Source organism: Lissotriton helveticus, chromosome 10, assembly GCF_964261635.1.
Source record: "Lissotriton helveticus chromosome 10, aLisHel1.1, whole genome shotgun sequence".
NCBI classification, from domain to species: Eukaryota; Metazoa; Chordata; class Amphibia; order Caudata; family Salamandridae; genus Lissotriton; species Lissotriton helveticus.
This window is the reverse complement of record NC_136071.1, coordinates 229,071,793-229,095,162: the sequence shown is the minus strand read 5'-3', so window position 1 is coordinate 229,095,162 and position 23,370 is coordinate 229,071,793. Positions and strand designations below refer to the sequence as shown.

The 23,370-nt window shown below is 45.8% G+C and overlaps 1 protein-coding gene across 1 annotated transcript in view; it reads left to right on the top strand.

Moving 5' to 3' along the window:
• Positions 1-23,370, top strand: part of MYO15A (myosin XVA) — a 1,426,381-nt gene that overhangs the window by 1,124,719 nt on the left and 278,292 nt on the right. The window contains exon 52 of the mRNA XM_078662701.1: positions 23,159-23,231. Coding sequence (XP_078518827.1) covers positions 23,159-23,231 — 73 coding nt within the window. The remainder of the gene's footprint in view (positions 1-23,158; positions 23,232-23,370) is intronic.

Genomic DNA, 23,370 nt, shown 5'->3' with positions numbered 1-23,370 from the left:
CCAGTTGTACAGTTAGCTCAGAAGATGAGTACGGAGTGTTGGGCTAGTTTGCAAAGCTCCAAAATTGTTCATAGAGAGAACAGTGGTGGCTAGTGTATTTTGAAAGCAATGGGGTGTAAATACCTTCTTAAGTTGTTTAAAGCAAAGCAAGCTAGCTTGATATCCTTAAGGGTGATCCAGTAGGTCAACCCTTCTACCCTTCAAGAACATTTGGTTAAAAGGTCTACAATATGCACTTTACAGTGCAGTTTTGTACATATTGAGCACATATCCAGATGTTCTGCAGGAATGTGCATTAAATATTCAAATACTGTTGTGTTGTACTAGACGAGCCTTACCTTCTCCAGGGAAGCCTAAACTCATCCTCTCGAAGAAACATTTAAAATTGATTTTTCAACATAATATATCCTAAATGTTGGCTACAAAGCTTTGTGTGTTGCAGTTAGTTAAGAATAAGAAAATCTGATTAAGCAGGTTATCTTGGCATATCGTTTTTCAAAATGTGCATAGCATGTTTCTTCACTCAGTTTTTTCCATCCAGCTCCCTTCAAATATATTCTCAGTCATATGTTGGTCTTGAGATTCTATTGGAAATAGAGACTGAGCATATACAAATTTACAAAGATCTCATAATCAAGGGACATAAACAGATCTAGTAAGTTCATACAGCAAAGCTACTGCAAATTACAGACAGGGGTAGAATCAGGTAGCAATCAATTGCTTTACATGTGGAGACATCAGTTGTGATAATGTAATAAAAGGTTTATCCAAATAGATGATCAAATGCATCCCCACCAGTTATGAAAAAGCACACACAGCTGTTAATGCCCTGGGTGTCAAAATCAGCAACCCATACTACAAGCTGAAAATGAACGTTTAATATATTTCAGAAATGCAGTTATTTTATCAAATATCAACTTGCCAGTTTCTGAAAATACTGAATGATCACATGACCACAATATTTTAAGGACGGGCCACTATTATTATGGTAGTTTGGCTAGCATGGCATGAGGAATGCTCACAAAAATGTAATTGATGGGCCACTATTATCCAACAGTATCACAAAAGACTCACTATGATACAGGAATGTCAAGCATGTTAACGAGAATGTAAACAATAGATCACATTTGGGCACTATTAGGCAGGGAATGGCATGATTCTGTCCAGAATGCCCCCAATATCTGAAGCATGGTCATCAATAGACCTTCCCCGGGGCACTGACAAAGTTGCATACACTTACACACACAAGCACACTTACACAAGCACAAACATGCATGCATGCATGTCAGCAAACCAGGTACTCCACTCTTTTCTCATGACACTACAGATGCTCCTCTTATGCTGAGCTTTCAGCACCATCCCTCTCCCACTTCCCTCTCTGAACTGAGGATGCTGCACACTGTGGTAGAAGGAACAATCACAACAGTCCTTATTTAAAGCTTCCACTTGTCCACTTATCCAATAAGAACCCATGGTGGGGAAGCCAGCAGGAGACACACACTCATTCTCTGCTTGAGCCCACGTATCCATACTCCATCTTCTGATAGAGCAAGGGTTGAATAATGGAAATGGCCCATTGATGGTTCATTAGATGAAATGCTGCACTGCCTGCAGTATGTGCATCTTTGTGTTTGTGTCAATGTATGAACTTCTTCGCTGCTGACAGTCGCAGGTGTTAACTGTAAACATTGGATCTTATGAGATTGTTTGTGTTCTTGTAAAAGCTGTAAAATAAGTTGGGATCTAACTTAATATGCTATTGGCGGGAATCCTTGTTGCCTGGTATTTGCCATACACCCTTGGACAACAACCTGTTCTTCAAGAACACAGGACAGATTGGATGCTTTTAGCGTAACTGTATAATTTAAGTATCTGTATTTGTACCAAGTAACCAATTAATTGGTAAACTGGGGAAATCACCTTAGGAATGTGTTTATGAATCCTTACATCGCAACCTGAAACTGCGTATATATGGTGCAGCCTTCTGGATAATCTTTCTGAAACACCTGGCGGGCAACTTCCCATCTCTTTTTTTAGCCTCCGCTGTCCTCTCCCTGACAATCCTTCATCTTCACCACATGCCATCTGGTAGTTACATGCGTTGCCCTTTCTGATGGATACTTCTAAGTGCAGATTCCTTGCCTCGTGATGGCCTCCAGATGGCAGACTGGATCTGGAAACTCCTCAATAGCTCTCCTGCAACAGGAGATGGTGCCACAACTCTACTTTGCCTCTGGACATTATCCCAGACTTGATGTCACAGAGTTATATAAAGAATCTGCTATGCTCACTGACACCATTTCCTTTTTACTGCACCCTTTAGCAAGGATCTAGAGTTGCAATGCTAGGAAATGTTTCCAAAATGTGGTTATTTTTCTGTGTTAAATAGGAAGAATTGTCTCCACCAAAGTTGTCAGGATTTAAGGAATGTCACTCTTGTGGCAAGAAGATATCACTCTTGGACCCTCATGACATCCATGTGCCGAACCTGAGCTCCAAGCATAACTCCAAGTCATGCAAAAATAAATGGCCACATGTACACCAAGGCCAACAAGGAACAAGAGGCTAAACGTTTCATGGCACATGTCTGCAACTGGTCCTTGTCTGACTGGCCTTCAAAGTGGACATTTTGCAGGGGTAGAGAGAAAGGTCTTTCAAGATGGGACAAAAAAAGGAACAGGAAGGATGTCTCACATCCCAGACATTGTTCCATTTCCAGGGGTAGGTCTCATAGTTGCTTGCTTCACTCCCCAACTTTGGCTCAACTTCAGAGCCATACGTTGTGGATCTACCGGCACCGGATTCGGTGGTGGCTCAAGACATGGAGCCTTCTGATCCACCTTTGACTTTTCCAGCCTCTGGCATTGACCCCGCTCAGATCACAGCCTACATTCAGGCAATGCTGGCCTGCTCTTGAAGGAACTCCAACCACTCCTTCTGGTAGCTCTAACTCCATTACCAGCCAACCCCACTGAGATTTCCCATGATGCCTTTCTGGCACCTGCTAAATCAATCCCTCCACCAATGACCTTGGGACCAATGGCACCGGTGCTGTCTCCTACACTGCTGTCTGTGTCTTCAGATATGTCACTCTCAAATGAAGGCCATCCTGGTCAGGTCCAGACACAGGGGTCAGTGTTTCTTGGAGGTGGCTCCTTACAGTTATTTGCCTTTCTGAAAGTATTTTGGCAGTCTCAGGGAGCTCCTTCATTTGGATTTGCACCCCATTCCGATGCCACACATTGTGTATAATGACATTGATGACCACAGCAAGGTGGGCCATCTCCTTCCCCCTCTAGCATAGATGCTGACAATTGCTTGGGTCTACAGAATGCAAGTGGGCTGCCCACCTTTTCGGTGGTGGATCCAGAGTGTCCTTCCTTTGGGGGCCCCCACTGAGAAAGCTGGCTCATTCATGGTGGTCCTATGCAATGCTGTGAAGGTCCTTGTTCTACCACCTCCTGTAGAGTAGAAAACAGCCACATTGCTCACAGAGGTTTTATAGGCTGCTTCTTTAGTGGTGAAACCATTGTTCCCCTTCATTGAGGCATTGATGGACTCCATGGAACATTCCAGCTTCTACCCCAACAGTTAACATTCAGATTACCCTACGCCATCGCCTAGCACCTGGAGACCAAAAGTTTCTGATGGCTCACCTCTACTGAGAGAGTCTTGTAGTTCAGATGTCCTGTTCTTCCAAGCAATTCCCTGATTCCATACCCCCTTTCCTCCCAGCAAGGAATAGAAGAAAAGTGAGACCATTGGTAAGAAAGTCTTTTCTCCAGTATTGGGGTATCTTTCGTAGATTCACATGCTTGAATCATTCCCCGTTGTCAAAGTGGGAGTCCCAATGTATCATAATAAGCAGTATGTGTCAATATAATAGGCTGTAAAGGGAATGCAAGGTTCAGCTTAATAGCTTATCTATCTCCTTTTTAAAAAAGGACCTGCGACAGCACTCTTAGAATACTCCCAACAGAGGCATGGTCCCTAAGATTTTCACCACACGTTGTGTGTGTGGGACTCTCCCTGAGCTCTGCTTAGTTCTTCAGATTTGGTAGATTTCCAAATAGTTTTTTCCCTGTTCCAGAATGTCAGAACTGGTCAAGAAAGGACTCTTCAGACTTTGTGCCACTTGTGGTAAGAACAGGTTTCATACATAAGACCCTCGTAAGGAATGTATTGTCTTCGTCCAACCCACAAGGTGAGAGACTGTAAGAAATGCAGAACTTTTTTCTACAAAAACCCTCGAAGACCATGAGGGAAGACTTTTATTATGGTAGCAGAAACTAAAAAGCAAGAATTCTGTCATTTCTGAGCAGGAAAGTAGCGAGTGTTCCATCTCCTCACAGACTTCTAGAAAGAGGGAAAGATCTCACCATGAGTCCACTCACAGAAGCAGGAAAGCCTTTAAAAAGACCCACCATGGATCTTTGAAAGGCTCCTCTTATGTGAAAAAAGGAAAAAAGGCTTCCTCAGACTCTAAATCGGAGCTTTCTACTCCATCTACACCCCTCCCATTGAAACCTAGATCCTCCTCTGAACTGGTTTAAAAAAAGACCAGGTTCACTGAAATAATTTTTTCAACAGCATCAGCGCTGTCAAAGACATCATTGACGGCACCTAAACGCAGAATTTCGATGATGACTGGCAGTCCTTCTATGCTTTCACCATCAACGGCGATCCCATCAACGACGTTATCAGCTTCAATGAAGACTACTTCGTCGACGACCACCACATCGTCAACGACGACAATGACGTCGACAAAGACTGTATGAACACCGTCAATGACGGCATCGGCATCAGTGTCATCATTAAAGATGACCTCATCGACGATGCAGCCATCGGAAAAGTCCTCCTCATTGTCAGCGAAGTCCAAACAGAAGAACCCACATGTTGCTTTTGACCACACCGTTGACGCTACAAACAACAACCTTGTCTACTAGAATTTTGCCATCTTTAGAAAATATTCGCCCTGAATACAGATCTCCTGGTAAAGTGTCCCCACTACCACCCAGGCACTTGTTGGGTCTTCAAGAATTAGAGGATGACGATCAATGAATGTTTGGCGCATTCCATAGCCCCTCAGCGTTGAACGTCATATATCAAGATGAGGAGGAATAAGAGGGTTATTATGAGCCTGTTTATCACAGCCACTACTACATTAGGCAATATCATCCTTATGCTCCTTCTTTACCACCACCAGGCATGGTCCAGGTTCCAGCTGCACTGATAGAAGACCTGCAAAGCATTCTTCAGGACTATTACATGTGCTTTCCATCACCAGCTGAAGTGCAACAGCCACCCGCAGTGGTACCTACACCTTCACCTAAATCACTGGACCATATGCCTCCTCCACCGTTATCAAGAATTACGCCGCAATTTCGGATTGCCATGCCTCTTCGAGAGGATCCGTCTACAATAGATTATGATGATTACTGTAGGAAGCTGGCTCTCTATATAGTGCACTAAAAAGAAGTACACTGTGTAGAGATGTACACTGTGTAGAGAGTCCAGTGGGTCCCACATTGGCTTACACAGGATAAAGCAGACAATCCTAACTCTCTCTTTTGTGTTAGTGTGTGCGAGCAATTAGTCTTATCAGAGGGTAGAGCTAAGCATTTGTTGTACTTACAAAGGCAATAAATCAGACATACACTCAAAGAATAAATCATAGACCAAATTAGAAAAACAACACTTCTTTTTATATACATTTTTTAAAACTAAGAACTTTGTTCAGAGGGAAATACTGTTTTCGTAAGAAATTTACACAGGTTAGTAAAACGTTCAAACATGCGCACGTTTCTGCACAATTTAATCCTATGGGAGGAAAAGACAGAATCATAAAGGTAGGTACAGTTGGTTTCAGGGATTCACCTTCATGGTTCAGAGTTGTAGTGGGCCAAGGTCCAAAGTACTAACAGCAGTTCTTCGGGAACTGCCCGGGTTTTACCAGGAGGTGGGTGCTGGTGAGGTTGTAGCAAGGTGTGCTACGGTGAAGGTGGGCCACCTGGAAATAAGCTGCACAGGAGGACTTGGAGGCAAGTTCGAGAGCTCCCAAACCGGGGTTTAGGTTGCATCAGGTCGTGGAGCAAGGGGGCACAGTCGGTTCTTCAGTACGTGGGCCAGGCGGCTTAGGTGCAGAATGGTTAGGGCGGCTGGAATGGTGCGCAAAGTGGGTCTCAGTGATGCTGACGTCCCTCGACTGTGGTGCATGGGAATCCAGACTGTATTCTCACTGTCGGTGTTTGCTGCATGGCATCCTGTACCCCGGGGTTGGTGCTGCTGGCTCTGGTTGGTGGGGAGACAGAGCTGACGGTGAACAACACTTACAATGCAACTTTTACATCGCAGAGCCTTTACAACGCAACCATAACAACGCAAACTATTACAACGCATTGCTCTGGGGGGCGCTCTAGGATAGGGAATAGGTTAATTTACTATCCAATAACCTTCCCTAGTGTCCACGGGGACTGGAGTTGGAATAGTAAATTAAACTATTCACTATCCAGCGCCCAAAAGCACTATGCGTTGTAATGGACTGCGTTGTAATACTTACGTTGTAAAGGCATGCGATGTAAATGCATGCATTGTAACGTCATACATCCAAGCTGACAACTACCTACTCCTGGTCGTCTGCAGCATGAGCCAGGCTGGAGAGCTGCAAAGTGGTGGACAGGATGCTGCTTGGTGGTGCCTGTGGACTGCAGTGGTGTAGCTCCTCTACTCCAAGGGAGACTGTAGCCAATTTCTGAAGTCCATGCAGGCTACCCTATGCTTTGGTAGTTGTCCACTTTGCAGGATGAGTCACTCTGTTGCAATTGCTGAGAGAGTTATGGGCAGGCAGGGTTTCACACCAAAAGTTCTCAGCTCGTCTGCTGTTCTCTCCAGGCAGTGACTCTTCTTTGTCCTTCTTCTCTTGACCCATCGAATCTAAGTTGTTGGGTTCAGGGGTGCCCCCTAAATACTCAATTTTGGGGTGTTAAGAGGAGTGGCAGGTAGTGGACAATGGGATACCTACCTTTAGGGTGTCTACACCCTCTGTATGGCCACTTCCTGTGGGAAGTTAACATAACCCTGACCCTAGAATGATAATTCCTTCCAAAACAAGATGGAGGAATCTGAAAAGTGGAGTCCAAATCAGCTAGTCCACCTTAGGGGTGGTGCTGGCTTGATGTGGGCACACCTCCTAATCTACTAATTTTCCCGCTTGTCTTACTGCCAAAAGGTGGGGGTCAAGACAGGGGGGTGGCCATCTCCAATATCTGAAGAGACCTGGGTTGCATAAAAAGGCGGCAGGGCCTTTAACCCTTCCCTCCCTAGTATGTAAGTCCTGCTTCGAGGAGGTGTGGACTCCTCTGCCAGAGCTGGCTTTGTTCCTGATCTCAGAGAGTGAAGGTTCTCACCTCAGGGGTTCAGAAACTTGTCTAGAGTGGCTGGCTGATCGATACCTGTTAGTGAACACACTAGGGATTGGTAGGTTTTCAGTGGGTACCTCTAAGGTGACCTCTAGGTGTATTTATTAATAAATCCAGTACTGGCATCAGCATGGGTTTATTAAGATGAAATGTTTGGTTCTAAACACCTGGAGCTATAGAGAAGCCATCATGTAGATGGGCAATTCGTAATCGTGGGTGTCCAGCCCATGGACTCGGCATGCCTTCCGTGTGAACTCGAGGTATCCAAGGGTGAACTTAGATACCACAGGGACATATCCACTACTGCAGATAAGCCAACACATGGGTATAGTGCACACTGCCTTTGGGCTGTTAGACCTGCTGTAGGGTGACTTACCTATACCACACACAGAGCAGGGTAGGCATGGCACACAGGGTTGTGTGCCATGTTGACTCTCCGTTTTTCTCTGCACCAAGACACACAGGCTGCAATGGCAGTTTGCATGAGCTTGGTGAGGGGTTCCTGATAGTGGCACAATTCCTGCTACAGCCCTTAGAAACCCTCTTTAGGCCCAATGCCCTGGGTACCAGGTGTACCATTTACTAGAGGCTTGCATGGAGCCTAGAGGGGTGCCAATTGTGAAATAAAGGTACAGTTTTAGGGAAAGAACACTGGTGCTGGGGACATGGTTAGCAGCAACCCAGCACGCTTTCAGTTAAAGATGCCTCAGATACCAGGCAAAAAATGGTGGGGGTACTGCAACAGAGTCTAGTTTCCTATATAAGCCCCCCCCCCCCCCCCCCCTGTCAACAGGCGAGGAAGCCCAGCCACAATATGGGAGAGACTACCTAGTCTGCCAGGCGAGGAAGAGTAAGGAAGTAGGCTGGATTGTTGCAGGGCCTACTCTGCCTTACAGCCTCCTGTCCAGGTTATTTTCTCTGGTAAGTTGAACTCCCTGAACAGTGTCGGGACCGAAATTAAAATGCACTTTGCTTCTTTGCCCAGTTTCTTTTCTTTGGGATGAGACGTGTCTTCCTCTGCTAACCCTATCTTAGCCATGGCAAACCTCAGCTTGCGGTTACCCACAACTTGAGTAGCCCCACCATGACCAACAAAGTCAGGGGGCACAGCTTACTATTTGACACGGTGTCAGACCACCATGTCATGGACAGTGCCGTCATAAAGGCTAATGCCCAGCAGAGGCCACTGACAGCTGTCAGTGCCCAGAACCACATCCTTAGCTTTTCACTGACAGGTGAAGAGGCTAACATACAGGCTTCTTTGGGTTCAGGTTGCCTACCTGTTGTTTCAGAGCGGGGTTACTACGTCCGGTAGCAACCACCCTCCTTCACCTCTCTTCTGTTAGCTGAGAAGCCCCATCTCATGCTTAGCAGCTGCCTGACTAGTCAGGGCTTCTTGTTGGTTAGGTAGGGCATCACCAGGGCCACTTAGTGAGCCCTCCCCAGCAGGGGCAGGATCTCCTTGGCTTTCTAGGCCTTTGACTAAAAGTTGCCCACCTTTCCTACACTTCTTCTTTTTCCTGTTGTTTTGGTGCTTTCTTGCACCTACTGCAGGTTCAGCCTCTCCAGAATCCTTAAAGAAGAACTGGCACTGGACCAGTACCTCACTTTGGGTCAGACTAACCTCTAGGAGTTCATTTCCACGGAGACAGTAAAGGGGGAGGTCTTTACTGACAACCACCCTTCTCCAACTAAGGGGCCCAGCTATTTCTAGGGGTACTATAGCCACAGGCCTAACAGAAACAACCCTCCAATAGCCCTTACTCTTCTAGTCTTTCCTGGGATTTACTGGTTTGAGAGAACAAGCCTGTCATGCACAACAGTGTGACTGGCACAGGTATCTCTCAGGGTAGTGGCTGAGATTCCTTTCACCAGTAGATGGTGGAAGTGTCTACTCCTCTCCACAATCTCCAACTCATCGTATGGGTCCCCTTTCCAGTTAAAGGCTAGGAGGGCCTGCTCATCTGAAGAATTGCCCTGAAGGGATACACTGGAAACCCCTAGGGGTACACTAGTGGGTTTGTTTTTAGGACAGGAAGAATCCTTGTTCTGGTGCCCTGTCTGTTTACAGTTAATGCACCAAAACCTTTTGGGGTCCCATTTCTTACCCTGTTATCCACTTTTGTTTTGTGAGGTGTCTTGGGCCCTCCTTCCTGGTCAGGTTTTTGTGAACGCACAGAAGACTCCTTTCCTTTATCTTTAGAGTGGTCCACCTTTTTCTCTTGGGTGGGGGGGGGGGGTTTGTCCTCTTTCTTTTGGTCACGACCCTCCATGACCTGTCTTGGACACTATAGTTCTCGCCCAGTGATCAGACTTTCTCTCCAACTCTCTAAAGAGACTGGCCCCAGGTCCACCAGGTATTGATGCAACTTTTCAGAAACACAGTTACTCAACCAATGTTCTTTCCTAATCAAATTATACAGCCCATCATAGTCTCACACACGACTTCCTTTCAACCAACCACCTAGTGTCTTTTCTGAAAAATCTACATGATCAACCCAGGACTGACAGGGGGTTTTCTAAGTCTCTGTGAACTTTATTCTATACTCTTCAGTGCTGAGTCCAAAGCCCCCAATCAGGGTACCCTTCATGTGATCATAGGGGGGAACATCCTTTACCACGAAACTTTTACAACGTGGTACCATTTATTTATTTGCGGGTTTATATAGCGCTTGATTCGACTCCCGAAGGAGTATCTCTGCGCTTTTGGCAGCCACAAACAGCAGAACAAAAGGGAGTAGCTAAAATGGAAAATTAAAGTGGAAACAGGACGGTTTTAAGAAGTTTCCTAAAGCGTAAAGGTTCTGAGCATTGTCTGAGAGCTCTGGGAAGACTGTTCCATAAATATGGTCCAGCCACAGACAGTGCCTTGCCACCGTGTCTGGCCTTTTTAATCTGAGGGACACACAGTAAACCTTGATCACTGGATCTGAGCGAGCGTGTAGGGATATAAGGGATAAATTTGCTTTTTAGATATTCGGGTCCTTTGGTCATTAAGGCATTTATAAATCAGGCAGCAAGTTTTAAATTTAATTCTCTGTTTGATAGGCAACCAGTGAAGCCCCTCTCACCCCCTCCCCTTTGCTCCGGACCTGGTCTCGGCTGGTTGTTGACGCCGGGCAGGGGCAGGGCAGGGATCCGGGTTTGGCGGCCATCTTGGGCCGGGTTGGGCTCGTGACGCGATTTGCAGCGTCATAAAAGGGACGTGTGGGAATGTGCAGGTAATTTTGACAGAGCACTCACTTTTCCCCCTCCTGAGGCGGAAGCCGGGAGGTCTCTTGCCTTTCCTCTTGCTTTTAAAATATTTCTGGTTTTAAAATCGAAATTTGCATTTTGCACTGTGTGCACACCTGAATTCAATAGGTGCGCTTTTTGAGACCCCCTGCGCTTAGTAGCGCTGTAGCCCCCTCTCACCCCCTCCCCTTTGCTCCGGACCTGATCTCGGCTGGTTGTTGACGCCGGGCAGGGATCCGGGTTTGGCGGCCCTCTTGGGCCGGGTTGGGCTCGTGACGCGATTTGCAGCGTCATAAAAGGGACGTGTGGGAATGTGCAGGTAATTTTGACAGAGCACTCACTTTTCCCCCTCCTGAGGCGGAAGCCGGGAGGTCTCTTGCCTTTCCTCTTGCTTTTAAAATATTTCTGGTTTTAAAATCGAAATTTGCATTTTGCACTGTGTGCACACCTGAATTCAATAGGTGCGCTTTTTGAGACCCCCTGCGCTTAGTAGCGCTGTAGCCCCCTCTCACCCCCTCCCCTTTGCTCCGGACCTGATCTCGGCTGGTTGTTGACGCCGGGCAGGGGCAGGGCAGGGATCCGGGTTTGGCGGCCATCTTGGGCCGGGTTGGGCTCGTGACGCGATTTGCAGCGTCATAAAAACAGACAGGGATGACTCCGCGCAGCGGACGCGAACAGCGGACGCGCCGGATCTGCGCCGGAGTCGTGCCAGAGTCCTGCCCGTCTGCGCCCGTCCGCGCACGATTGGGCACTGGGCTAAGGAACTCTGGCACTCGCACCTGCTATACTTCACCTGATCTCCTAGCATTGAACTCCGACAGGTACAGTCTGCCTTCTGTTATATGCGCCACTCTCAAGGCAAATAACATCCTCCGTACCCCCAGCCCTAAGAAAGCTAGTCTCTCACCTCCTCTAAAGCTAGCCACCCTTAATACTAGGTCACTACAGAAACACCATCTAGAAATTTACACTCTTTTACAGGACGAAACCATCGATGTCCTGACACTCACCGAAACCTTGTTGAGCGATACCTCCTCCCCGGACATCATAGCTGCCCTTCCTAGTGGGTACGACATGGTCTGGCATAACCGACCAGAAGGGACTCGAGGCGGGGGTGTAGCAACGATCTTTAAAAAACAGCTTACAGTGACTAAAATCTTAACTGAGACCATAAATGCTGTTGATCTATTGGGGATAAAAATCACTATGAACAACTCCTGTCTTATCGTCCTAACAGTCTATTGCCCACCCCAAAGCACTTCAACGTTCAACGACCTCTTCCTCCCTATAATATCGGATCTTTGTACACGTTACAAAAATATCTTGGTGACTGGTGACTTTAACGTCCACTGGGATAAAAGGGATAACGATTTGTCAGTTCAGAAACTACAGACTTCCATGACCGCTCTTGGGTTAGCACAACTTGTGGAAGTTCCAACTCACATAAAAGGCCATATTCTCGACCTTATCTGGTCTTCTATGCCAAAGGCGGTTATCACAAACATTACACCCTGTATCTGGTCGGATCACCACCTAATCCTGTGTGATATACCGCCAAACAACTTCCTGGTTAAACTTCCATTAATAACTAAAAAAGTACGCCAATGGAAAAAAGTCAACTCTGATACCCTGATCAAAGTGCTACCTAAATATAAACAGAAACCCATAATTCCATCAAGTGGTATCGATATAGACTTAAATTATGACATGATAACAACTACCCTCAGGCAATCAATTGATGAGATAGCCCCTGAGAAAACACAAAAAATTAAGGGTGCAGAGAAAGGAGCCCCCTGGTTTACCCAAAGCTTACGAGATCAAAAAAGAAAGCTCCGCCATCTTGAAAGATGCTGGAGGAAATCTAAAAAGGACACTGATAGGGAACTATACAGAACATCGTTTCAATTGTATAAAAAGCTTATCGTATCAGCCAAGAAGGATTATTACGAAATACGCATGAACAATGCTATAAATATCCAGAAAGAAGCATTCCAAATAATGAAAGAGCTAAGCAAGAAGGAGGAAAAGGCAGTCACATTGATTGACTGTGACACCTTCCAAGGATATTTCCTTGAAAAAGTAGCGACTATATTGTCAGATATCAAGAAGAATAATCCAGTCATACATACTGTGCCACTGCCCCCTTTAAACTCCCCAGTCCCTATCATCACTAGATTTCCTGAAATTGACTCTACCACCTCTAGACAACTAGTAGCATCCACCAAGTCAGGCTCCCCCGCCGATCCCTGCCCACCCGATATTTTCCGACTAGCAATCCCGATCCTAGAGGACCAGATTTTAGACCTCTTAAACATCTCATTAGCTACTGGATCACTACCATCTTCCTTTAAAGAGGCACGCGTCAGACCCCTGATAAAGAAACCTGGGGCTGATCCAACTAGCCTGAAGAACTACAGGCCAATTTCCCAGTTGCCTTTCTTATCAAAAGTACTAGAACAGCACGTGCTAAGATCCCTGTCACCCCTCCTTGAATCTCACCATCTTCTCCAGGAGCGGCAAGCTGGGTTTCGTGCCCACCATAGCACGGAACTAGTAATGCTGTCAGTACTGGATGAGCTCAGATGCATGGCTGACAGTAAAAAGCCAAGCGCCCTGATATTATTAGATCTCTCAGCGGCGTTTGATACTGTCAGCCATGCACTGCTCCTGGACAGACTAGCTAGGTCCGGGATAAGAGAACAAGCTCTCCAATGGCTAACAGCCTTTCTATCAGGGAGGACGCAGAGGATCCAGTTAGCAGATCAGGTCTCTGACGTGGGCGCCTTAGTTTGTGGAGTCGCACAAGGGTCCGCGCTTTCTCCACTCTTATTTAATTTGTACCTACAGCCATTAATAGAATCCCTGGCAAACATGGGCTGTAAAGTTTTTAACTATGCCGATGATACTCAGCTGCTGCTAAGTATCGACAACACAATTTCGGCTCAGTCCATGGCCCAAGATATACTACGGTTCACAGTAAATTGGATGTCATCCAACCTACTGAAAATTAATCCAGACAAGACGGAAGTTCTGGTAGTTTCAACCTCCACCTCCCCCTGGAACGATTTGTTCTGGCCACAAGAACTCGGACCCACCCCAAAACCGTGTCCCAGTGTAAAGAGCCTTGGAATGAAAATCGATCAGGAACTCTCGATGGCCAACCAAGTGTCTGCAGTGGTTGGCTCCTGTACCAACCTGATCAGGCAACTACGTAAGCTTGTTCCCCTACTCTCAAGGAACATGCTCCGGACCATTGTCTCAGCCACAATAGTGTCCAGAATCGACTACGGTAACGCATTATACCTAGGCCTCCCAAAAAACTCCATTAATCGTCTTCAGGTCATCTTGAATGACGCAGCTCGTTTGATATTTGGAGTACCGAGACGAACCCACGCCTCTCCTCTTCTTCATAGGCTACATTGGCTCCCTATGAAACAAAGAGTTGAATTTAAGAGCATGTGTATCTGCCATAAAGCAATCCATGGACAGGCGCCAGCCTATATAAAAGAGAGGCTTGAAGTATATGAACCTAAGCGTGCCCTGCGATCCTCCGACTCTTTCCTGCTATCCTGTCCACGTTTTAAACTGACAACAAAAGGAGGCAGATCTTTCTCAGTTCAAGCCCCCACCATCTGGAACAAGCTACCGGAGGTGCTCCGCAGAGAATCCAACCTTCTCCGCTTTAGGAAAACCTTGAAAACTTTACTCTTCAGAGACGCGTTTACATCCCCGTAGTTAGGTTGCTATTTCCAAATCTCATCTTGTTTCTTGTTTCTGGACTCGGTCAAAAGCGCTTTGAGACCTGTCGGTGAGTTGGCGCGATACAAAACCCAGTTACAAATTACAAATTACAAGTCTTGCCAGCAGAGGTTTGGAGGGGGTTCTGGGAGGGGCGTCTAGGACTAACCGGACTGCCGTGTTCTGAACTACTTGAAGTTTTGCAACAACTCCTTCATTGGCGTTTAAAAACAGGCCATTGCAGTAGTCCATACGGCTTAAGACAAGAGCCTGTACCAGTGTTTTTCTGACTGCGTCAGGGAGCAGAGGAAAGACTTTCCGCAGGAGCCCAATTACGTGAAAACATGAGCCCACCACGTAATTACTATGCTGCTTTAGAGAAAGCTCCTGATCTAGTCGGACTCCTAGATTTTGTACGACCTGCTTTGGTTCTGGGACTGGGCCAAGGTCTTGTGGCCACCCATCCGGGGTCCATAGGAGCTTAGCTTCTCCAAACAGCATGATCTCAGTCTTCCCAACATTACATTGAAGGTAATTGGAAGACATCCAATTTGCCACAGCCTTCATGCCCTGGGAAAAAGATTTCTTAGTCTCGGTTGTAAGATGTTTAAAGGGGAAGAGGAGCTGGGTGCCGTCGGCGTAAGACACCGGAATGAACCCATAGGTTCTCATGATGTTAGCCAGAGGTGCCACATAGATATTAAAGAGGGTAGGGCTCAGACAGGAGCCCTGTGGCACCCCTTTTGAGATCTTAACCCTCCTCTGAGCAGTATGACCCCATGGACACACGTTGGGTCCGATTAGACAAGAAACTCTTAAGCCAATCTAAGGCCTTGTCTTCCACGCCAATATTGGCCAGCCGAGTTGTCAGGATGTTATGAGACACGGTGTCAAACGCCGCAGACAGGTCCAATAGTACCAGGACCACGGAAAAACCCTTGTCCTGATACATATGTAGATCGTCTGCGACTGACATCAGAGTGGTCTCGGTACTGTGCTTAGGCCTGAACCCTGACTGAGAATAGTCCAATCCTCCAGCTAATTCGATGTAATTAGATAGGTGGCGGTTGACATATTTCTCAATAAGTTTGCCCAAGAAGGGAAGAAGGGATATTGGCCTAAGATTACTGAGTTCTGTCCAGGGGAGCGCGGTATTTTTCCAGGGCTCTTTTCCATTCCTTAGGGACCTCTCCGTTGTTAAGGGAGAGATTAACAAGTTTTTGAAACCCAGGGCCTAGCTCCTTGGCGAGCATGGGTATTAGTCTTGCCGGGATAATGTCAGCTGGGCAGCCACTCTTAACCTGAGAGATTAAGGATGTTACCTCCTCTAGAGAGATAGGGGGAAACATGTCAAGGGAAAGGGTGAGAGGGGTTTCTGCCACTATCCCTACAGCTGGACTGAGAGGCGGCTTTCCTCCACCAGTGGGTAGCATAAGACTGATAATCTTATCATAAATTCCGTCAATTTTTTGGGTAACAAATTGCGAAATGTCGTTGCAGAATTGCTGCGATGCCATCTCAGGACTTTCACAAGCAACTTTTACAACGCCACTTTTACAACGCAATTTGTTACAACGAATTGTGCTGGGGGGCGCTCTAGGATAGGGAATGGTTTAATTTACTATCCAACACCTTCCCTACTATCCACGGGGAATGGACTTGGAATAGTAAATTAAACTATTCACTATCCAGCGCCCCCCAACGCAAGTCGTTGTAACGACTTGCGTTGTAAAACCTGTGTTGTAACGGTACGCGTGGTAATACCACGCATTGTACCATCATACATCCGATCATAGGACTCAGCATCTGCCTCGTTCACTGTCAGGAGTTTATCCCAGCACTTACCAGAAAACGGTACCCAAAGGAGTGAGCTCCCAATGCTTCTGGCTGACCTTCCCCATTCTACAAGCTCTCTCAGAAGCTGCAAACCATTTGTCATCACCTTCTGCATATTTTGGGACAGTCTCTTTGGGGGCTTTAGGGTCAAAGATTTCCTCTCTGTCCCTAGGTATTATGTTGCTCCCATCATTTATGGGTGCTAAACCCATGTCTGCCCTTTCCCTTTCTGTGACCGGTATCCTGTCCTCCATGTCTAATCTGTGGGCCAATCTTTCAAGAAGAGCCTATGCGCTGTACCTTGACTGACCTGAGCCATCCTCGCTAGATGCAAGTGCCCTTGACACATTGGGCCGGTTGCTGGGTACAAGTACCAGAACCTCTCCTTCGGGTGAGGGAAGTTCTGGATCATCCTCCTCACTCACTCTGTTCTGATCTTCAGGGTCAGTGGCCTCATCTGCAGGATGGGCCAGCTCATACTCTGCCAAGAGCTTCTGAAGCATTGGCTGCAAATAAGGGGTAATTCTGAGCTCCTTAGCCACATCCTCTGGGTTAGTCATATCACACTAAAGTCAGGACCTTTTTGGAGCTAGAAAAATCATTAGTTTTACAGTCCTAAATATAGTCATTTTTAAATTCTGCACAGTTTTAAAATTCAGGGACTTAACCAAAGAACTAATGGTTATTTTTAAGAGGTTAGAAAAAACGACCAATTGAGAAAAATGCTATTTTTAACTAAAGGGAATTTTTGGGACTTACTTGTGTAGTCACTTATTGGCCAAGTGGTATTAGCAAATGCAAAGTCGTTGACGCCACCACTGATCCACCAATGTAGGAAGCTGGCTCTATATAGTGCACTAAAAAGAAGTACACTGTGTGGAGAGTCCAGTGGGTCCCACATTGGCTTACAGAGGTTAAAATGGATAATACTAACGCTTTCATTTGTGATAGTGTGGGCGAGCAGTTAGGCTTATCAGAGGGTAGTGCTATGCATGTGTTGTAGTCACAGAGGCAATAAATGGAACACACACTCAAAGAATGAATGCAAGACCAAATATGAAAAATAACACTTCCTTTTATATATATTTCAAAACAAAAGAACTTCTTTCAAAGGTAAATACTGTTTATGTTAGAAATTTACACAGGTAAGTAAAACATTCAAACCTGTGCGCTTTTACGCTCAATGAAATCCTATGGAAGGAAAAGTCAGAGATGCAAAAAGGTAGGTACAGTCGGTTTCAGGGGTTCACCTTCAGGATTTAGAGTTATAGTGGGCCATGGTCCAAAGTACTACCAGCAGTTCTTCGGGAACTACCAGGGTTTTACCAGGAGCAGGGTACTGGTGAGGTTCATCATGGTGCGCTACGGTGAAGGGAGGCCACCTAGGAATAGGCTGCACAGGGGGACTTGATAACATGTCAGAGAGCTCCCAAATGAGGGTTTGGATCGCAAAGCTCCCAAATGGGGACTTAGGTTACAAAGAATCTTGGATCAAGGGGGCACCACCGTTTCAGTCCCCAGGCCAGGTGCCTCAGGTACAGAGTGGTTAGGGAAGCTGGGCTGGTGCGCAAGGATGCTCCTTGCAGTTCTAGGCAACTAGCTGGCAGCGACAAAATTGGGAGAGCTGGACCACTCACAAAGTGGGTCTCAGTGATGCTGACATTCCTCGATGAGATGGGTAAAGAGTGCCTCCAAGGGAGTTTATTCAAAACAGTGTTTTGATATTTTGAAAATAATTATTGTATAGGATAATTTAATGATCCTGGTTGAGTTTAGTTCAGTCAATCATATACATAAACTTTTGTCTTTTCAAACATAAATACAATGAAAATTTAACATTAAACAAAAACAACAACAAGAAGGTGTATAAGCAAAATATTGTTTTTTATCAAAAGAAGTCACAAGGGGTTTAAAATACAAATATAGAAACAGGAATACAGGAAGAATACGATGAATTTCAGTTAACTTCTCTGTAGAACCTCTAGACACCTATCCAAAGTATAAATGTTTTTAGTTTCCATAGGATAAGGGTAATGGTCGACGTTTCGGTCTCTTATGAATTATTCCTTGAGACCATCATCAGGACTGATCGATTAATATTTGTAAAGCCCTTATTGTATTAATCCACGAAATGATAGACTGGATAAATGATACAAGGTGGTTAGGCTCTGGCACGTAGTTCTATAAAAAACGTCCTTTTCCGGCAGAGTAAAACAATTGGAGCTTCACGGGTAGAGCCGTCAATAGATCTCATGAAAGTCCAATGGTCATGTCGTATACATATCGACAGTGCCTTGAAGCGGGTTAGCAAAGAGCATAAAACCGGGGAATTTGGAGATCTTTTTGAAAAGGGGAAGGTAGCAATCGCAGTCAGTGCGGCACAATTGCAGTTAATGCAAAGATCGTCTTTAATCGATCTGATCTGAAGCTTAATTCGTCTCGCACAGCAGAAATACGCCATAAACTCAACCAGGATCATTAAATTACCCTATACAATAATTATTTTCAAAATATTAAAACACTGTTTTGAATAAACTCCTTGGAGGCACTCTTTACCCATCTCATAACTCTTTACCCAAGCCCCCAAGGGTATATTGGGTTGCTCACTGTTTGTACCCCCGACATTCCTCGATGGCTGCTTCGTCGAGGTGCAGGGGGAATCCGGAGGGGACTCTCACTGCTGATTTTTGGTGCAGAGCGACTGGTACCCCGGGGGTTGGTGTTGCACGCCTTCGGTTGTACCCGGTGTACTCATTCCGTCAAACCCTCAGTCCGCCTGCTCAATTCCTAATTTGACGGATCGTCTGTTTTCTGACAACTGTTGACTGTACTGCACTGACAGTAGTCATTATTTATTTGTTTTCCCAAAACAACCTCACACTTTGGGTGTTTGTTTTTGAATAACAAAATGTTTGGTGAAAGGCCATTGTTTGAAATGGGGTATCTCGTTGGAAGTAGTATGCACCCTGTCCAAGTAGGGACCCTCACTCTAGTCAAGTTAAGTAAGTTATACACCTAGGATAACCCCTGCTCACCCACTTGGTAGCTTGGCACAGAGCAGTCAGGATTATCCTAGAGACAATGTGTAAAGTATTTGTGCGCACACACACACACACACACACACACAGTAACACTCTGAAAATACCACCAAATGACTCCACACCAGTTTAGAAAAATAGCCAATATTTAGCTGATAAAAACAAGACCAAAACAACAAACGTTCAAGCAATAAATCACCAGATATGTAATTTTTAAATAAATCAGGCTACAATGTAGTATTTCAAAGCTGACCTCCTTCTAGAGCCTTTACAGTAGTGTTAGCCCAGTCTTTTGCTCCTTAGATGCTTGTGGCCAGTTTAGGTTAAGAGATTTACGGTAATTTTTGGCTATGGCCAAGCAGGTCCCCTCTGCTTTGGAATGGAGGGACCCCAGGGCATGAAAAGAATGCTGCAGCGGGGTTGTAGAACACAGGAAGGGGGTCGAGTCCTCATGCCTCCAAGTGCAGATGGAAGTGTGTCTCCCCCTCCCTGCTATGCTTACAGCCCTTACAGGGACCATGTGGTTTCAAGTATCTGGACCATGCGGATCCTGAGGCTCACAGTATCTTACTTGTGGGCAGCTCTTGTTAGCTACCAGAGGCTCCAGGGCAGTACTCCCTTCGCCGCAGGCATTGCTTCGCTTCCCAGCTACAGCATCCTCCCGCCTGATGTGGGGAAGGCTGGGGGCATTGCACTGCCATCCCTCTGGTCTCCTCATTGTTTGCCTGCCGCAGGGTGGAACTGGTTTGCGGAGAGGCACACGGTGTACTGGGCCCCCAATGGAGATCGGGCCATGCTGATTCTTCTCCTCACAATGGCCTTGGTCCTCAGACCATGCAGACCGGCTAATTGTGTGCAGCGCCTCTGGACAGTGAAAGCAGGCGCAGCTTGAAGTGAAAGACCCTCATAAGTCAGGGCTGGAACAACAAGCGCTGGCAATTGAGGGTGCGACTGGTGACTCAGTTGAAGGGGGCTAGAGATATTCTGCAGGAGATGTTGATTTGCAGACAGCGCTCGATCGGAGCATACAGAAGATGTTGATGGCCCTGAGTTTTCCACAACAGGAGGCAAGCTCGATAAGCCCGTGGAGTTCCTTGGGTGCAAGTGGATGTAGACGGCAGGACTCTTCCTCCCTCACTGCAGAGGCAGCTGGCCAACACAGCAGTGCACAGTGGCAGTCCCGCCTGATAACACAGCAATCAGCGTGTAGCAGGCCAACACAGCAGAGCAATGGCTGAGTGGCAGTTCCTCCTGGTAGTGTGGCTCCTCGTGGTTGCAGAGTCTTCTCAGGACCCCAAAGTGAACTAAATGTATGGTGTTAGTCGTTCAGTACTTATACCCATTCCAGCCTTTGAAGTATGCAGACTTCAAAGGAAAATCTTTGTAGTGCACAAGACCCTGCCCTTCTCTGATCTGGCCCCAGACACACTACAGGGGCTGGACACTACTTTTGTGAGGACAGACACAGCCTTAAAAAGGTGTCTGTGTCAACTCCTCCCAATACTGTGGTCAGAAAGGCCCATCGGCCTGGTAATGGGCCATCAGGATATGCAGGGCACACTTCAGCTCTCTTTGTGTGACTGTCTTTAGTGAATACACAAACAGCCCAACTGACATCCTGACCCAGACATGTATTCAGAGACGGGCAGAGGCCCGAATGGTTAAGGTAAGAAAATTGTAACTTTCTAAAAGTGCCATTTTCAGACCTGCAATTTAAAAACCAACCAACCACTGAAAGATGCATTTTTAAATTGTGAGTCCACAGACTCCAAACTCCAATTTTCTATCAGCTCCCAATTGGAAGATACACTTGTAAGATGTTACAAGGCAGCTCCAATGTTAACCTATGGGAGGGATAGGCTTTGCTGTAGTGAAAAACGAAATTAGCAGTATTTTACTACCAGGACATGTAAAAAACAACAGTACATGTCCTACCTTATAAATACACTGCACCCTGCCCATGAGGCTACATTGGGCCTACCGTAGGGGTGCCTTATATGTAATAAAAGTGAGGGTTTGGGCCTGGCAAGTGGATCTACTTGCCAGGTCGAAATGGCAGTTCAAAACTGCACACACAGACACTGCAGTGGCAGGTCTGAGACATGTTTGCAGGACTACTGAGTGGATGACACAACCAGCGCTGCATGCCCACTAGTAGCATTTAATTTGCAAGCCCTGGGAACACATAGTGCACTTTACTAGGGACTTACAAGTAAATTAAGTATGCAATCATGGAGAACCCACATACCAATACATTTTACACAGAGATCACTTGCACTTTATTACTGGTCAAGAGTGGTAAAGTGCCCAGACCCCTCAGACCAGCAAAACGAGGGTCAGAAAAATATGTGGAGGAAAGCGAAAAGTTTGGGGATAACCTTGCAAGAAGAGCCAGGTCCAACAGCCATCAAAACTGATAATGACCGTCTACCCAACTTTTTGTAAAATCAGAGAAACCACTATGACAGTGTTTCCTCTTACAGTGATCACTGCTGGGCTGGCAGTAATCTCTAAATTTGGAAGGTGGGAATAAGACAGCCTGGTCCTGAATTTGAGTTTAGTAGAGAAGTATGTACTGTAGCTATGGCATGGCTGAGTACTTTACTCCCTCCATGGGGAGAGTATCTGCCCAACACACTTAGAGATGCCTGCTAGTTCAGTGGACATTGCTTGCATTTCCAAGAACCACCGTAACAGTGGTTCCTGTAAATGCATTGCAATTCTGACAAGACAGCTTCGTCAATAGTGGATTTTGTGATCGAAATCTTTAAAAACAATGACCTCAAACACCAGTATATGAAAACATACACAAATCACATATACTTCACAAGTTAGCCAATTATAACGAAAGTTGATGTTTTTACAGAATACAAAATACACCAGGATCGTTACACACACCTGGGACTTTACATACATATGTACAATTATAGTAACTTACATAGATAAGCTATACATTTGGACCAGGTTAATAGTAATTTTCAACATGCGTGAATAAAGGTAGGAATAAATGGGATGTCAGTGTTTTTTCAATGAATCGGGGTGTTGTTCTGAAGTGTTCTTAGAAGAATAGTTCATTCAGCTCTCTTCCCAAGATTCCTTATGAGGAGTTTGCTGTGATAGCAAAGAGGATGGGGAAAAGTATTTCAGCTCACTTTTGAATGAACGAAGAAAGATGCCATAATGAGAGAAGCCTTTGGAAATACACATTTTCCAGCTCTCCTTTGAAAAATTCATATGAAGTGTTTGTTCGACTAGCCGGCTAGATGGAGTTCCATACCCTGGGGATACTTGTTTTATTTTCTATATGTAGGCCGCGTATTCAAGCAGGAGGGGGTCTGAGCTCTACAACTGGCAATGTATGCCCAGGATTATCTGCTGAAGGACTAGATCAGTGGTTCTTAAACCTGTGGTCCAAGGACACTTGGGGACCCCGAGGCCTACTTAGGGGGGGCTACTGTTTTCAAAATGTAATAATATTAAAATTAATAAATTATACATAAATAAGGAAGCAACACTGGACATTTGGAATACTTTTGTTATATTTGATCGGGAATTACAAAAGAAATTTCAAGGTTTGAGCCTTTGTTTGGTGTATACTTGTTTTTTTGTTTGTGTGTATTGTTTTGAGGTTTTAATCATAGGAATGGCTTAGACTTGGGTCCTCATCTTCTACTAATGGCTCAGTGGGGGTCCCCAGACTCCATTATTGATTCCGTGGGGGTCTACAGAAGCCAAAAGGTTAAGAACCGCTGGGTTAGGTAATTCAATGACCCAGACAACATATCACCCTAGTGGGCATACATCAGTGCATCAGCTGTCAGGTAGCCAATGATAACATTATGGGCACTTTGGTTTCTTCTTGTGTTCGTAACCAAGTTCTCCCTTTTTCTTCAGTCTCCAATACAGGAATCACTCATTGAATTCAGTGACAACAGCATGAACAAGATTGCAGCAGACATGTTCCAAGGTATGTTATTTCACCCCACTACTCGTGTCATGTCATAGGTGGGGAATGCAGAGGAAACGGTTGGCTTGTCAAACTGGCGATGCTGTGTGTTGTTTATGCTAGTGCATTGTCTTGTCCACTTTCCAGATTGTACAAACCT